At 52.0% G+C, this 16,593-nt stretch overlaps 1 protein-coding gene across 1 annotated transcript; it reads right to left on the bottom strand.

The window, feature by feature from the left end:
- Nucleotides 1-1,343: 1,343 nt before the first annotated feature.
- On the bottom strand, nt 1,344-5,280 carry UBE2S (ubiquitin conjugating enzyme E2 S). The gene is made up of 4 exons (XM_052656352.1): nt 4,956-5,280; nt 4,210-4,357; nt 2,627-2,817; nt 1,344-1,805 (listed from the first exon to the last, which is right to left on the bottom strand). The coding sequence occupies exons 1-4, from the start codon at nt 4,956-4,958 to the stop codon at nt 1,476-1,478; spliced, it is 672 nt and encodes a 223-aa protein (XP_052512312.1). The 5' UTR covers nt 4,959-5,280; the 3' UTR covers nt 1,344-1,475.
- Nucleotides 5,281-16,593: the final 11,313 nt, after the last annotated feature.

Here is a 16,593-nt window from a genome sequence, read left to right as displayed (position 1 = left end):
GTCACGGGCTTCTGCTGTATCTTTCCCATCACTTGTGATGGTGGGAATCTTGTCTGTTTGCCGGGTGGTCACTGGGATTCCCCCTTTTGTGGCGGTGTTTGCGCAAGAGCCTTTGCTTTCACATTTCTACTGACCTGTAGGCGCTCTTCACACATTTCGATTTGTCTTTTCCCATGTGTCTTGTTAACTGTCATCTTTCCCACTGAACAGAATGCCTTGATTTAAATTACATCAAATTCTGAGATGTACTTTACAGAGTGCAATACACCGATTTTAAATATACACGTTCACATAATTATGCAGCCATGTGAGCCCCACAGTAACCGATATCTGGAATGTGCTCATCACCAAGGCTCTGTGTCCTTGATCCTGCCTGATACCAGCCAGCCAAGGGTCTGCTTTTGGCTGCCTTCTAGAATTTCACGGAAGTGGAACCAAGTATTTTGTACTCGTACATGGCTTCACTCAGCGTTTTGTGTAGCCGAGTGACTGCACAGTTCCTTCACTCATCTGTTGATGAACGCGTCCGCTGCTTCCAGTCTGATTACAAAAGAAGCAACTGTGAAAGCTGGCATACCAGTCTGACGGGCCTTCATTTCTTTGTGCTTTTTGATCACTTCTGACGTTGTCCTAAGGCCCTGCTGAACCTGATGGCATCCCCCTCTGTGCCTTCAGGCTGCTAAACCAGCAGCTCCCTGCTGTCCCTTCATGCTTCTCCAGGCTTTGCAGCCTCACCTTGGCCCTCCACAGCCGCCCACAGGTGCAGTGACTGCCACTCTGCACTCCTGCAGATGGGGAAACTGGGCAGGGAGGAGGGCCATGACCCAGACCCACCCCTCTTCCCACCGGGACAAGCTCCTGCAGACAAGTTTTCCCCAAGGGTTCATCAAACAGCTCCATCTAATCAACTAGGCCCTGCCAAAGGGCCAGGTCAGCCACAAATGGGGGGCATGGGGTGAGGACCCTAGCAGCTTCCAGCTGAGGACAGCCCCAGGCCCACAACCCAGGAATGGAAGCCTGCAGAGAACCTGAGAAAGGAGCGGGGCCTGGTCAGCTTCACCTGAGACCTGAGCAGCGACCTGCCCACCACGAAACTGGTGTCATGAGGCCTGGCAGGAGAGTCAGAGGGCCCCGAGAGCACGCTCTGCAGCCAGAGCGGGACCAAGAACCCGGAGCAGGGCAGACACATGGGGCCCGCACCTGCCGCCTGGCCAGACCCCACCAGTCCGCTGTGCCTGTTTCAGGACAAGGTCAGGAGCGATCGGGACCAGGCCCCACTGACCACTGCACCCCAGACGGGCCGGGGTGCCTGCTGCTCACAGCCCAGGCGGTGGAGGCGCAGAGCTGCTTTTCCAACTTTATTTAGAAAAACAAATCCAGGTCCCAGTGCCCTCGTGCCCTCCCCCACCCCAGCCATAATTTAAATAACTTAGAGACAGAGTCGGGTCAGGTGGGAAGGGAGGGGAGAGAGCCCACTACAGGCGCCGCAGTGCCCGCTTCTTGTCCGTCTTTTTCTTGGCTGCCAGCTTCTTGTCGCGCTCGCCCGCATGCTTCTTGGCCATGGGCCCCTCAGCCCCTGCTGGGCCCCCCGGAGCTGTGGGGTCAGCAGTGGAGGCCACTGCCCCGCTGGCCGTTGCCCGGCCGGGCTCAGGCCTCCCGCCGCTGGGCCCGCCGGCGCCGCCGTGGATCTCGGTGAGCAGGCGCGCGCGGGCGGCATACTCCTCGTAGTTTTCCAGCAGCAGGCGGCCCGCCTCCTCATTGAGGGCCGACTCGGGGTTGGGGTGGATCAGCAGGCACTTGATGGTCTGTGGGGAGAGGGCCAGGGTCAGGGGCCCGCCCCCAAACCTCTCAAACCCCACTGCCCCGCCATCAGTGCTCCCGCCGGGACAGGGGAGCCCAGGTACCGGCCCGGCAGACCACACTCCCCACCCTGTGGGCACGCGGGTGCTCGGTGAGCTCACCCGCAACCTCTCTGGCAGCCGCTACCAACGCTCCAGGAAGAGGAGGAACAGGTCTGGGGTCAGTTTACTCTGGTGCTCAGCCCTCCCCGTGCCCTGCTGGAAACCCCAACTCCCCATCCTCCCTACTGTTTGCCCTAGGGGCTCATTAGAAAATCAGATTTTTAAAAAACTTTTACCTTGTGAGGCAGGTGGGGAGAGGCACCAGGTGACCTCCATGCTCTAAGGGGCCCACAGGGACCCAGGGGCCCCACCTGGGGGGCAGGCGGGCATGGCTCTCTAAGGGGCAGCAGCTCCCTAGCGTCCTCCCACTGAGGGTGGAGCACCCCAGCAGGGACAATTAAAGACGTCCCAGGGACACAGAGCCACCCCTGGGTGAGAAACAGCGGAATCACAGCGCTGACTCGCCGTTCCGTTCGGTGTCGGAAAGGCTCTCCAACCAGACGCTCGGCATGCGCCTGCAGAAAACCATCCCCACACAAGCCCCTCACCTGCCCCATGGCAGAGCTCCCTGGGCGCTGCCTGCCCTTCTAGAAAAGCTGGAAACCTGGACTCTCATGTGGAGGCCCCCACCACTTCAGCATTGATTGTTTTAAAGAGGAACAAGGCTCTGTGGCTTGGACGTGACTAGGCCGGCCAGGAGGCAGGCCGGGTGCAGCAGAACTCACCAGCAGCACGTGCCGGATGCCCAGCTCAGCGGTCCAGTCCCTCTTGAGCACGTTGACACATATCTCGCCATTGGCGCCCACATTCGGGTGGAAGATCTTCGTCAGGAAGTAGCCCTTGGGTGGGGAGGCCGGGAAGTCCTTCCCCAGCAGGAGTTTCATGCGGAAGAGGCCTCCGGCGTAAGGGGTCCCCTCTGGAATGCAAGGAGGGGATGCATCAGGAGGCTCAGGTCTTCCAGGCACCCCCAACACCTAGCCTCCCCGGTCTGTCGGTGAGGCAAATTCCCCCTCGTTTACTTCCCCAGACTGGAGAGGACAGGGCTAGGTTCCCAGGGGCCTGCAGGCACTCCCCTGCAACCCCAGCTCAGAGCTAACCCGACTGGTGGTCCCCACCCACGGAGGCTCCTCAGTCCTTGCTGAAGCCACAGCACACCGTTCCCAAGTGGCACAGACATATATGGCCCCTCAGTCCCCCGGAAAAACATCTGTTTGGAAGTCTCTCAGGCAAGACTCAGGACAGTTCTGTCCACTCCAAGGTCTCCCCGCTGCAGCCACAGCCCTCTCGTTCACTCTCCTGATCAGGTCAAAAACCCGTGGGAGCCGTTTCCAGGGCTGTTCTTGGTGCTCCAGCCCCCATGTCCAACCCATCCAGTTCCCCCCATAAATGTGAGGCCCCCTCCAAGTCCAGCAGAACCACTTCGCTCACCTGATGGATGCCAGCGCTCAGCCTGCAACCCCACCCAAACCCCCACCGAAGTCACAGTGAAGTCCTGCTTTAAACCCACCAAGGGCTTCCTTTCTAAACTCCTGAAGAGACCTACAGACCCTAAAAGATCTGCTTCCTGTAAGCTTCACCAAGTGTTTTTCTTCTGTTCTTATAAAATATCTAATACACCCCAAGAATGGATCCTCACTTCCCACCGAGCCCGCATCAGCATGGGGGTGAATCACCTTCTCACCATCTCAGAAAGCCTTCCCTGACCCACTGCCCACAAACCCGATTCCAGACTAGATCTTTTCGTTACATGCTCTTCATTTAAATCGTAAAAATTCAATAACCTAAACATAGTGCACGTGAAGTGACATGTTACACCAACCTACAAGATCAAACACCTGTAGTGACTTGGTTATTATCTCCCCCAAGCCTGCATCTGGCTTATTCTCTGCTTGGTTCCCAGAGCCCCCGACACTGCCGACAGGAAGGAATCTGAGATGGTCCACCCCTCCCTCCAGGCCTTTGCTGACACTTCTCCCCACCTGGCATTCTTCTCCCAATCCCACGGAACTCCTACCCAGCTTCAGGATGGAGGAAACCTGCAGAGCCAAGCTAAGGGCCCATTGCATGCTCTCTTTGCCCCCAGTTTTTTCTCACCAACATTTAATGGAGAGAGAGTACACAATTATTGGTCACTCCTAGTGTCCAGCCCTGCACACCAGGAACACACGTAACAGGTGTGTGTGCTTGTCCTGCCCACCCTTGCGTCCCCAGGGTCTGGCAATCCACTTAAGAGTGGGAGCCTCCTATTCTGGCTCTAGGGTGACTAGGGTCTAGGAAGCGCACTCCTCCCTGTCGGTCCGACACTCACCAGGGCCCTCAATGGTGACCTGCAGGTCGGTAAGGTCCTCCTCGTTGGGAAAGACCTTGATGCCGTCAGGTGGGTCAGCGGTCAGCGTCGTCACCTCCTTGTACACCAGGCGGATGATGTGGGGGGGCAGGTTCTCCACGTTGGAGTTCTAGGTATGGAGATAAGCGGGTGAGCCAGGGGCAGAGCCAGGGCCTGGAGCCTCTTGCAGGATCTAGGAGTCGGTGGAGTCCCGGGCTGGTCAATCAATCACCCCGAGCTTCCGAAGCTCCCAACCCAGGAAGACTCAGGCGACAGCCCCAGGCTAATCCACTAGAAATGGGAAGCATCTCCGAGCTCCTGCGGACGACTCCACCTTCCCCAGAAGCCCCCGAAGCCCGTTCGTAGCTCCGCACAGGCTCCCCAATGATTCTGGGTAAGCCCGATGCCTACCTGGGTCCCTTTCCCCCATCTAATCTTGTTAAGACCACCCTGGAAATCCCAGATCGGTCCTGGAAACGGCCGCAGAGTGTTGTTGTTCCCGGAACACCCACAGGCCTGCCCAAAAGGCCGGAGCCCTCCCCGGGACTCGGCCGGGCCTTCCCCTCCGCCCCGCCTACATGAAGGCCCCTGGGCCCAACTCAGGCCTCGGACCTCCAGGTGGGCTCTCCAACCCCTCAAACCGCCCGCGAGAGGGTCCTGAGACCACGCCTCTTCCTCTACGGGGGGGTACCTCGCCTACTCTTCCCGGGCCTGGGCGCCGCACTCACCATGACTGCAGCCGGCCGGGGGCGGGTCCCCCCGGCCCCCTTCCCGCGCTCTCCGGCCGCCTGCCGGGGCGGGGGGCCCAACTGCTTTCGCTGCGGCCCTAACGAGGCCCCAGCGGCCCCGCTCTGCTCCTCTCAGCCTCCGACGTCCGCCGCGAACCGCAAAGCAGCTTCACCCTCCCCAGTGACCGGCCGCAGTAAGCCGGCCGCGCGCGCACGGCCACCCTTTTATATCCGCCCACAGGCCACGCCCCCTCACGGGCCCCTCTCGCGGCGCCTCGACCCGTGACGTCAGCGCGCACGGTCTTCGGCGTTCGACGGGCTCGCTCCCTTCCTGCAAACTGCGGGCAGAAGTTGGAGAGGGGGCGCGCGGCGGGCTGGCCACTCGGGGCGCGTAGGGGTCCGGGAGGGGATCCGGGAGAATGGAGAGGTGGAGAAGGGGGAAGCAGAAAGGAAGAGGACGTAAGGGGCGACGCAAACGCTGATTGGGCCGTTTGAATGAGACGCCTGCGTACGCGCGCGCCCTGACGCCCAGAAATCGCGCACGCGACTAACGGTCGGCCGTGGAGCCTGGGCGGGGCGGAAGGAGGTGGGACTCGCGGGGTTTAAAAGGATGATAGAAGGCATTCCGACCAATAGGGACGCGCAGTCGTGGAGTGGCGTCACGAGACACGAGCGGGCCAATCCTTGACGTAGAAGGCGGTACCAGAGGGGCAGAGAAAAGGAGAATGACCAATGGGGGCTCTGCCTAGCGCGGACCCAGATTCTCACAGCCAATGAGGTTCGCTGGTTTTGTGTATGCAAATAAGTTCGCGGACGTTCGCGCCCCTTCCTCAGCCCGTCGTGGGGGTGGGCGCTGGCCGTCGCGGTACGTTTTTCTTCGAGGCGCCATTTTGTGGTGGGAATGACGTGTGACCTGCGTGCTGCATAGCGGAGGTTCCAAGGCCAGTCAGCCCGGCGCTGAAGGCTTAGAAGCCTTGCCCTCCAATGTGTGACCTCTGGCCCCGGCCGGGCCTCAGTCTCCTGTGAGGACGGTGTCTAATAAAGGAAGAGCCTTCAGGCCTTGCTGAGGGCCGGGCCTTACCTGTGACTGACCCCGTTCTTCCGCCAACCAGGCCTCGTCAGGGCTCCTTTTCCCTGTCTGGGGACCCGGCCCGGCATGCCCCGGGCGGCCACGTGTCGGCGCCCTTACAGCAGGACCCCCGGGAGTTGACCCACCGCCACAGCTACTGTGTGGCCCAGCGCCCCCGCCAAGGTCTCTCAGACCCTCTAGAGAGGGTCCCGACGAGACCCCAAGTGGGACCCTAGCTTCTAGAACTGGGGCAGAAACGTGCAGAGACGGCCACCGCCCTAGCCAAAACCAGTGTGTGGCGGGTTGACTGCACTCGGGCACCCCCCACGCCTCACCTTAAGTCCGGCCCAGTTAACACGCAAGGACTCTGATGGAAGAGGGGTTCTAGTGACTTGCCCAGGGGCCCCCACTCGAGACGAGGCGGAGTTGGGAGTCAGACTGATCTGTAGCTCCGGAGTCTACCCGACTGACAAGGACTGATGGTGCTCATGAGAGTGATGGTTACTGATTCATGCTTGCTGGCCAAGGCACTGTTGTAATTTATTTGCATGTCTGATCTCATTGAAACCTCGAAACAACCCGGTCAGGTGGATGTTATGAGGTTCCTCTCGACACTGGCAGTTATTCAGTATGCTTTGGGTTTTTGAGCACCTTCCTTGGTGACTCAGTCGTAAAGAACCTGCCTGTCAATGCAAGAGACTCCCCTTCGATTCCTGGGTTAGGAAGATCACCTGGAGAAGGACATGGCTATTCACTCCAGTATTCACTCCAGTATTATCTGGAGAATCCCATGGGCAGAGGAGCCTGGCGGTCTAGGGTCCATCAGGTTGCAGAGAGTTGGGCAAGACTTAGTGACTAAACAGCAACAGCCCTGTGGCAGGCAAGATGCTTTGGGGATACAGCTGAGAGTAAAAGGGACAAAATCCCTGTGCTCAGGGTGCTGACAACCTCGTGGGGAAGCCAGACAGTAAACAAGTAAGTATATCCTATTACGTCGGCGAGTGATAAAGACAGATCGGATCAGTCAGGGCCCGGGGTGCAGGGAGAGAGGGCTAGGGCTTCTCACTGACTTGTCGGAGGAAGAATTGCCTGGGTTCCATATGGAAAAAGCTCTTCAGAAAAAGAACAACCCGTACAAAGGCGAGGCGAGGGGATCACGCGTGGTTTGTTTGGGGCGCCACCGGGAAGCCGGTGAGGCTGACTGGGCGGTGTGTTGAAGCGTTCAGGTCCTGGAGAGCCGTTGGAGGCTTTGATGGGCCTTGGGCGGGAGCAGACAGGCCGGTGAGCACGTTGATGGCAGGGCGGGTGGGAGACGTGCTAGGGATCCCTGACGTGGACAGGTCCTGACGGAGAAGGAAGGAATCTCCCGCAGCCTTAAAATTGGGCTCAGCAAACCTTCTCAGTCAAGGTTTTTGATTCTGCAGGCCACCCGTCTCTGTCCCAACCGACTCCGTTCTGCTGCCCTAGCCAGAGCAGTCAAGTGGATGTGCAGATGAAGGGGGCTGCTGTGTCCCAGTCAGCCTCTGTTGACAGAAACAGGTAGTAGCTGGGGCCGGTCCTCAGGGAGGCTGCCCTTTACCGACACCTGAAATTCCAATAGGCCCCATCTCTGCTAAGAACTTCTCATGATCTTTGCCTTTTTTGGGGTTTCCTGTGGTAAGGGAAAATAGACACAGAAGCAAAAGGTAATAAATAAAATACATGGTAGGTTAGAAGGGAGCGAGTGCCATGGCAAAAGAGAAAAGTAGAGCAAGGGAGGAGGGGTTCGGGTGGGGGTGCCAGATTGTGGGATGCCAGCTGGAATGAATTTTAAGCCAGGTGGCCAGGGAAACCTCACCACTCAGGTGTCATGTGAACACAAGTTTGAAGGAAGAGAGGAAATGAGCTATGTGCTTATCAGGAAGCTGTATTTGGGCAGTTGAAACAGCTGGAGCAGAGGTCTAGCACATTTGAGGAACTGCAAAGGAGGCCAGTGTGGTTGGAACAGAGTGGGCAAGGGGAGAGTATGGGGAGATGAGGTCAGAGAAATGTCTGTGTGGATGGAGTTGGGGAGGGGATATCATGCAGGACCTTGAAGGCCGTGATTAGGACTGTGGTCTTGTCTCTGAGGGAATAGGGAGCCACTGTCAGATTTTGAGCAGAGGACTGCTGTGGTCTCACTATGACTGCTGGATGGAGAAGAGGATGAAGGGGGATGCTCATGGGGATGTGGGCAGAGCCAGGGAGGCCAGAGAAGAGGCTGTTGGAATAACCCTGAGAAGACATGGTGCTGCTGGTCAAAGATATATAAATGGCCAGTAACCACATGATAAGATGCTCAGTGTCATCAGCTATCAGGGAAAGGAGAATCAAAACCGCAATGAGATATCATCTCACACCACCAGGGTGGCTGTAATCAAAAAGTGAGATAATAGGTGTTGGGAAAGATGTGGAAAAATTGGAACCCTCACGCAGCTGGTGGGAATGAAAAATGGTGTAGCTGCTTTGGCAAACAGTATGGCAGTTCATCAAAGGGTTAAACCTAGAGTTACCATATGACCCAGCAATTCCACAGCTAGGTACATACCCCAGAGAAATGGAAACATGTCTACACAGAAAGTCATACACAGATATTCATAGCTGTGCAGATATGCATATCATGTTGTTTGTAATACCCCAAAGATGGAAATAACCAGCATATTCGATACCTGGGGAATGGGTAAACTAAATGTGTATACTTACAATGTCAGATCAATACACATAGAAAGGAATGAAGTACTGTTACCTACTACAGAATGGACAAACCTCCAAAACACTGTGCTAAGGGAAAGAAGCCGGTTACAAAGGACTGCGTTTGTATGATTCCATTTATGTGTAATGTCTAGAACAGTTGAATCCATGCAAACAGAAAGTAGATGAGTGATTGTCTAGGGCTGAGGGATGGGAAATTGATGTCTAATGGGTAGATTTGGGGGCAATGAAAATACTCTAAACTTGACTGTGGTGATGGCATAGATGTGTGACTCTGTGAGTATACCAAAACACTTTAAATTGGTAAGTTTTGTGTATGGTGTGTGAGTTATATCTCAATAAAGCTGTTGTTTCTTAAAAGAATTTTGTGAAAACCCTCAGATGGGAGGAACTGAGAGAAGGGCAGAGGAGTGGGGAAAGAAAGGTCTGACTGGGGAATGTTCTGGGCTGGGAGAGGTAGGCGTGGTCGGTAGGGCCCTAGGGAGCCAATGAGGAATTCTGACCCGGAGACGTGAATGGATTTGTTGTGATTCTAGCTCAAGGCTGCTGGTTAGAGACTTGACTGGAGGGCCCAGAGTGGAAGCAGAACTTCAACAGGAAGTTGGCTGTGGCTTGGGCTGGGATGGTGGCCATAGCCATGGCGGGAGAAAAGTGGGCAGATCTGAGAAGGAGTCGGGAGGTGGCCTAGTGATGGGGCCTTTTGAGTTAGTTTGGGAGATGGATGGGCAGGAGATGGGCTGGGAGAGGGGTGTCCTTCCTTTGCTAAGTGCTGGAGGCCCAGAAACTTAACTTTTGCTCAGTGAAACCCAAATTTCTAGCTTTAGAAATGAACCTTCATTTCTTCTGTTCATATGTATTAAGTCATGAAAGAAATACATGTTTGGAGGGAAGTTCACAGTGATTGCAGTAAAAGGAGGAAGCACAGCTCTAGTCCTCCTTCCCCTCTCATGTTCCCATTCACCACCCCTCATGTAGCTGCTGTAAATATCTGGTGTCTTCCTCCCCACACTACTTGCACATTTACATTCCCACACATCCTTCCTCAGCAGCGTGCACTGTGATCCTCCATAAGAACCTAGGAGTTTCTAGCATTCTCCAGCTAATGGGTGTTTACGCTGGTCTAGTGTGTGGTTAGGAGCTGCAGTGAGCATCCTTGGGCAAAGCTGTGAGCTTTCCTGAAGGGGAAGTTCCTAGAAGTGGAATTGCAGGCTCAAAGAGCACAAGTGTCTGAAGTTCTGCCAAGTAGCCCTTGGCAGGGCTCTCCTTATTTGGATCCCCACCACTAGGATCTGGTCCCTTCATTCAAGTATTTATTTATAGCCAGCTGTCTGCCAGGCTCTGTTCTGTGTGCTTGGGATACATCAGTGACCAAGACAGGAAGCAAGGAACCACCTTCCTGGGGCATCCATTCTGTGGGGAGACAGATGATAAACAGTAAGCACTAAATTCAGGGTGGCCAACTGTCCAGGTTGCCCACAATGCTGAACTTCAGTGCTGACACAGGGAAAGTCCCAGGCTAGTTGGTAAGAAAAGTTGGTGGTACAAAAAGATAATTACTATAAAAATTAGAGCAGCTAAGGCAAGACGGTTCAGTAACACTAGGCGGAGAGGAAGGGGGAGGGGGAGAATTTTTAGATTAGAGGAGTCAGGGTAGACCTTTATTGAGAAGGAAACATTTCCATAAACATTTAAAGGAAGTGAGGGAGCAAGTTTTGTGAATATCCAGAAGCGAAAGACTGTTCCAGGCAGAGGAGGCTGCCGATGTCAATGTCCTGATGCAGAAATGAGACCAAGCATCAGCAGTCCCTGAAACGTGTGTCAGTCATGGAAAGACAGAAGTGCCTTGTCTTTCTCCTGTGTTCCCTTTCTTCTCAGTGAGGCTGAGCATCTTTTCGTGGGTAAATGCCTCCATATTTATTACTGAGTCCATGGTCTGTGGTTGCTGACAAGTTCTTTGCCCCTTAGTGGCCATAATATTTTAAAACATGTCATCTGTAGGGGCTGTGGTAGGTGATTAACAAGAACCACTTTCTTCTGTGTCCCTGAGCAGAACTTAGAACTCTCTTCAGTGGTCAGAGCTAGTTAATTGGTAAATATAAATTCTTAAAGAGATGGGAGTATCAGACCACCTTACCTGTCTCCTGAGAAACCTGTATGCAGGTCAAGAAGCAACAATTAGAACTGAACACAGAACAACGGACTGGTTCAAAATTGGGAAAACATTGGGTAAAGAGTACATCAAGGCTGTATATTGTCACCTTGCTTACTGAACTTATATATAGAGTACATCATGTGAAATGCCAGGCTGGAGGAATCACAAGCATCAGCCTGGAGAAGTATCAACAACCTCAGAGATACAGATGATAACACTCTAATGGCAGAAAGCAAAGAGGAACTAAAGAGCCTCTTGATGAGGTTGAAAGAGGAGAGTGAAAAAGCTGGCTTAAAAAACATTTAAAAAACTAAGATCATGGCATCTGGTCCCATCACTTCATGGCAAATAGGTTGGAAAACAGTGGAAACAGTGACAGACTTTTATTTTCGTGGGCTCCAAAATCACAGAATGGTAGTTGCAGCCATGAAATTAAAAGACGCTTGCTCCTTGGAAGAAAAGCTATGATGAACTTAGTATATTAAAAAGCAGAGACATCACTTTGCTGTTAAAGGTCCCTGTACTCAAAGCTATGGTTTTTCCAGTAGTCATGTATATATGTGAGAGTTGGACCATAAAGAAGGCTGCTGCTGCTGCTAAGTCACTTCAGTCGTGTCTGACTCTGTGCGACCCCATAGATGGCAGCCTACCAGGCTCCCCCGTCCCTGGGATTCTCCAGGCTGAGTGCCACATAATTGCTGCTTTGGAATTGTGTTGCTGGAGAAGACTCTTGAAAGTCTTTTGGACAGCAAAGAGATCAAACCAGTCAATCCTAAAGGAAATCAACCCTGAATAGTCATTGGAAAGACTGCTGCTGAAGCTAAAGCTCTAATTCCTTTGGCCGCCGGATGTGAAGAGCTGACCATTGGAAAAGACCCTGATGCTAGGCAGGAGAAGGGGGTGATGACAGAGGATGAGATGGTTGGATGGCATCACCAACTCAGTGGAAATGAGTCTGAGCAAACTCAGGGAGATAGTGAAGGACAGGGAAGCCTGGAGTGCTGCAGAGCATGGAGCCCCAAAGAGTCAGACCCTACTTAGCGATGGGACAACAGCGCCTGCAGTGGATCAGGTGCTCCCTCTAGTGACAGCAACAGTGAACTGCACTGCCTGGCTCTCAACTTGCTCCAAAACCCCAGACTGCAGGGCTGACTTCGCCTTGGATAAAAACCAACTTTAGCTGCCAGAGGATTCCTTAAACGGCTGTAAAACTGACTTCTCTGATGCGCTGGAAGATTAACTAGAACAATGCCTGATGCTGGCAACTGTGGGAGCAAATGAGCATTCTCACATACATGGACTTGGCAAGGCTCTAGGAACTGCATCTTGGCCTCATGTAGCAAGTCTTAAAAACACACCTCCCTCCAACCCAGAAGTTCACCCTCCTAGGAGCTCATCCCAGGGAAAACTACGTAAATGCTCCATGTGGTGTGCAAAAACATATTCCTTAAAGTATTGTTTATCATAGTGGAAAATGGGAAAACCCCAGATGTCTACTGGTAGGGACTGAAATAAAAATTATGCTGCTCCTTGGACTCCAAAACTCATGAAAGATACTGAGAAGCTGTTCAAGTCTCGAGAGACACAATAACTACTTACAACACCTAATCCCAGAGTAGCAGGGGCTGAAAAGAGAATTGCTCCAAAGGACAATATTGGGACAGTTGGTGAAACTTCAACATGGACTTCATCAATGTTAAGTCCTTGATTTTTGATAACTGTACTGTAACTGTGTAAGAGAATGTCTGTGTTTTTCAGGAATGTTCCTTAGGGGCTGCTCACTCTCAACTGTCTTAAAAAAATATTTATGTGGGAATAAAACTGGAAAGCAGTGTAATGAATTGCTAACAATTGGTGAGTTGACAGAAGCTGTGCAGAAGTTCTTGGGCTTATTCTTATAATTCTTGTACATTTGAAACTTTATAAAGTTAAAAAGACACGAAAAGAAAAAAAGGCACGTGCAGGAGAAGGCAATGACACCCCACTCCAGTACTCTTGCCTGGAAAATCCCATGGATGGAGGAGCCTGGTGGGCTGCAGTCCATGGGGTCACTAAGAGTCGGATACGACTGAGCGACTTCACTTTCACGCATTAGAGAAGGAAATGGCAACCCACTCCAGTGTTCTTGCCTGGAGAATCCCAGGGATGGGGGAGCCTGGTGGGCTGCCATCTATGGGGTTGCACACAGTCGGACACGACTGAAGTGACTTAGCAGCAGCAGCATACAGCATCTGGTACAGATATCAGAAGTTCACAAGCCTACCCCAGCAAATGCAGGTTAAGAATACCTGCTCAGAGGCTGAACTTTTTTTAATCAACACAGTAAAGTTGCAAATTGAGCAAGTGTTAGGTTACAAAGGCAAAACTCTTGTGCCAGATCTTGTCCTTGACTTGCCCAACCAAAGCACGGGACATGCGGATCAGATTACTTTCTTGTTTGAGCAGAAATGAAATAGTTGACAGGCACATAGAGGGTACGTTGAATGAAAAATAGGTAACATTTAAGCCCTGGCATTACAACTGCATGGGAAGGGAATGAGACTCCTGTCTCCCATATCACCCTCGCTCCTGGGCATCTATCTACTTAGTGAGGGCAATGGCAGCCGAAGTTGGCACTGTTGACATTCAGATTTAAACATTTTTTAAATTTGAAAATATAAAAAAAAAATAATTTAAAAAACAAATTTAAACTTTATTTTTAAAAACTAGGTTAAAAAAAGTAAAAAAGTGTTAGTTGCTCAGTTGTGAGCAACTCTTTGCGACCCCGTGGACTGTAGCCTGCCAGGCTCCTCTGTCTATGATATTCTCCAGGCAAGAATACTGGAATGGGTAGAATTCCCTTCCTTCTCCAGGGGATCTTCCCAACCCAAGGATTGAACCCTGGTCTCCTGCATTGCAGATGGATTCTTTACCATCTGAGCCACCAGGAAAGCCCAAAGGTAGGTTAAACAAATACAAAAGAGTCACAAGTGCAAGTCAGTCAGTCAGTTCAGTTGCTCAGTCATGTCTGACTCTTTGGAACCCCATGGACTGCAGCACGCCAGGACTCCCTGTCCATCACCAACTCCCGGAGCTTGCTCAAACTCATGTCCGTGGAGTCAGTGATGCCATCCAACCATCTCATCCTCTGCCACCTCCTTCTCCTCTTGCCTTCAATCTTTCCCAGCATCAGGGTCTTTTCCAGTGGGTCAGTTCTTCATATCAGGTGGCCAAAGTATTGGAGTTTCAGCTCAGCGTCAGTCCTTCCAATGAACACCCAGGACTGATCTCCTTTAGAATGGACTGGTTGGATCTCCTTGCAGTCCAAAGGACACTCAAGAGTCTTCTCCAACACCACAGTTCAAAAGCATCAATTCTTCAGTGCTCAGCTTTCTTCACGGTCCAACTCTCACATCCATACACAACTACTGGAAAAACCATAGCCTTAACTAGATGGGCCTTTGTTGGCAAAGTAACGTCTCTGCTTTTTAATATGCTGTCTAGTTTGGTCATAGCTTTTCTTCCAAGGAGCAAGCGTCTTTTAATTTCATGGCTGCAGTCACCATCTGCAGTGATTTTGGAGCCCAAGAAGAGAAAATCTGTCACTGTTTCCGTTGTTTCCCCATCTATTTGCTGTGAAGTGATGGGACCGGATGCCATGATCTTAATTTTCTGAATGTTGAGTTTTAAGCCAGCTTTCACTCTTCTCTTTTGCTTTCATCAAGAGGCTCTTCAGTTCCTCTTCACTTTCAGCCATAAGGGTGGTGTCATCTGTGTTTCTGAGGATATTGATGTTTCTCCTGACAACCTTGATTCTGGCTTGTGCTTCATCCAGCCTGGCATTTCGCATGATGCTCTCTGCATATAAGTTAAATAAGCAGGGTGACAATATACAACCTTGACATACTCCTTTCCCAATTTGGAACCAGTCAGTTGTTCCATGTCAAGTTCTAACTGTTGCTTCTTGACCTGCATACGGATTTCTCAGGAGGCAGGTAAGATACAAATGCAAGAGAGTACAGCAAATAGCCCCCAGCCATCCAGTCCCCTTCTCCACAGGCAAGGTGCATCAGCAGAATAGGCTGCAGTGTCCCACAGTAACAGCAGCCCCAGGTGCTAAAGCAACAGGGTTTGTTTATATCTGGCATGTCTAATAACGTCTGGGAGGCAGGAAAGTACTTTCCTAGCCTGTGCCCAGGAGGAGACCCTCTGAGTGCTCAGTGATCCCATACTTAGATGCAGTGCATCACCACCCTGCCTCTCCTTCCACCCCACCCTCCAATTACCTGCAGACAAAGCCTCCAACACAAAGAATAGATGGATGAACAACCCTTACATGGACCAGATGGGGGCATTTTACCAGTGACCCGACATCAGTGTTTGAAGGCATTACTCCCTTCCCCTCCCATTAATCTAGAGTCAAACAAATGGACCCAAGCAGGTGAAATCTAGCCGGTGGTGAACATGTCACGGAAGGGGAGGAGTCTTTCTCAACTGCACATCACACTCTGTCTCCCAGCTAGCCCTTCCCTGCAAGGATGGTTAGGTTTCATGTGTCAGCTTGGCCAGGTGACAGTGCCTGGTTGTTGGTTCAAACACAGCCCTGCTATTGCTGTGAAGGTATTCTGTAGACACCTACAGTCAGCTAACTTTGAGTAATGGAGTTATCCTAGATCATACGGTGGGCCACATGCAATCAGTCGAAAGCCTTAGAGCGAAAAACGGAGGTTTCTGGGAAAAGAATGAATCCTGACTCAAGACTGCAGCCTAGAAAACCTGCCTGAGTTTCTGAAGTGCCTTACAGACTGAATTTTCCAGCCCCCACAGGAGATGCAGGACACACAGTTTCGATCACTGGGTCAGGGAAGATCCCGTGGAAGAGGGCATGGCAGCTCACTCCAGTATTCTTGCCTGGAGAATCCCATGGACAGAGGAGCCTGATGGGCTCTAGTCCTTGGGGTCACAAAGAGTTGAACACTGCTAAAGCGACTGAGCAGGCACACTCACACAGGCCAGTTCCTTGACAGAAATAGACACACATACACACACACACACACACACACAGGCCAGTTCCTTGACAGAAATAGACACACACAGACACACACAGACACACACACACACACACAGGTTCTGTTTCTCTGGAGTATCCTGACTGATACAGAATAAAATCTAATATTTGAGATGCAAACACTTAAATGCACTAGAGGGGAAGGGGTTTTCTTAGTGATAAAACTGATACTGGAATGCCCTGCACACACGACTCAGAGAGACCAGCAAACTCATGCTTTTGATGTAATGAGAGCTGGCAGTTGGTAAACAAGCATTTAGATGCTCCTGGGGTAGGCTGGCCTAAAGTTCATAAAACCCTGCCTTTGGGGCACCTCCTGAGACAGAGGGAGGGGACAGTTCTGTCTTCACTATGCATATATGTTAATACACTGGGCGGGAAGAGAGAGGTGTGGAAAATGCTTCCTGGTTATCACAAAAACTGACACTTAGACTGTATTCTGTCACACGTCTTGTTATGGGTTGAATTTTGTCCCCTCTTCCCACCAAAAAAAAAAAAAAGTGTTTTAGTCCTAACCTCCAGGACCTGTGAATATGGCCTTGTTTGGAAATAGGGTCTTTGCAGGGAAAATCATTGGGGTGAGCCCTAATCTGTCATGACTGGTGTCCTTATGAAACGGGACATTTTGCCAAGGAGTCGG

The sequence above is a fragment of the Budorcas taxicolor genome, chromosome 18, assembly GCF_023091745.1.
Source record: "Budorcas taxicolor isolate Tak-1 chromosome 18, Takin1.1, whole genome shotgun sequence".
NCBI classification, from domain to species: domain Eukaryota; kingdom Metazoa; phylum Chordata; class Mammalia; order Artiodactyla; family Bovidae; genus Budorcas; species Budorcas taxicolor.
This window is presented reverse-complemented; position numbering and strand designations above follow the sequence as displayed.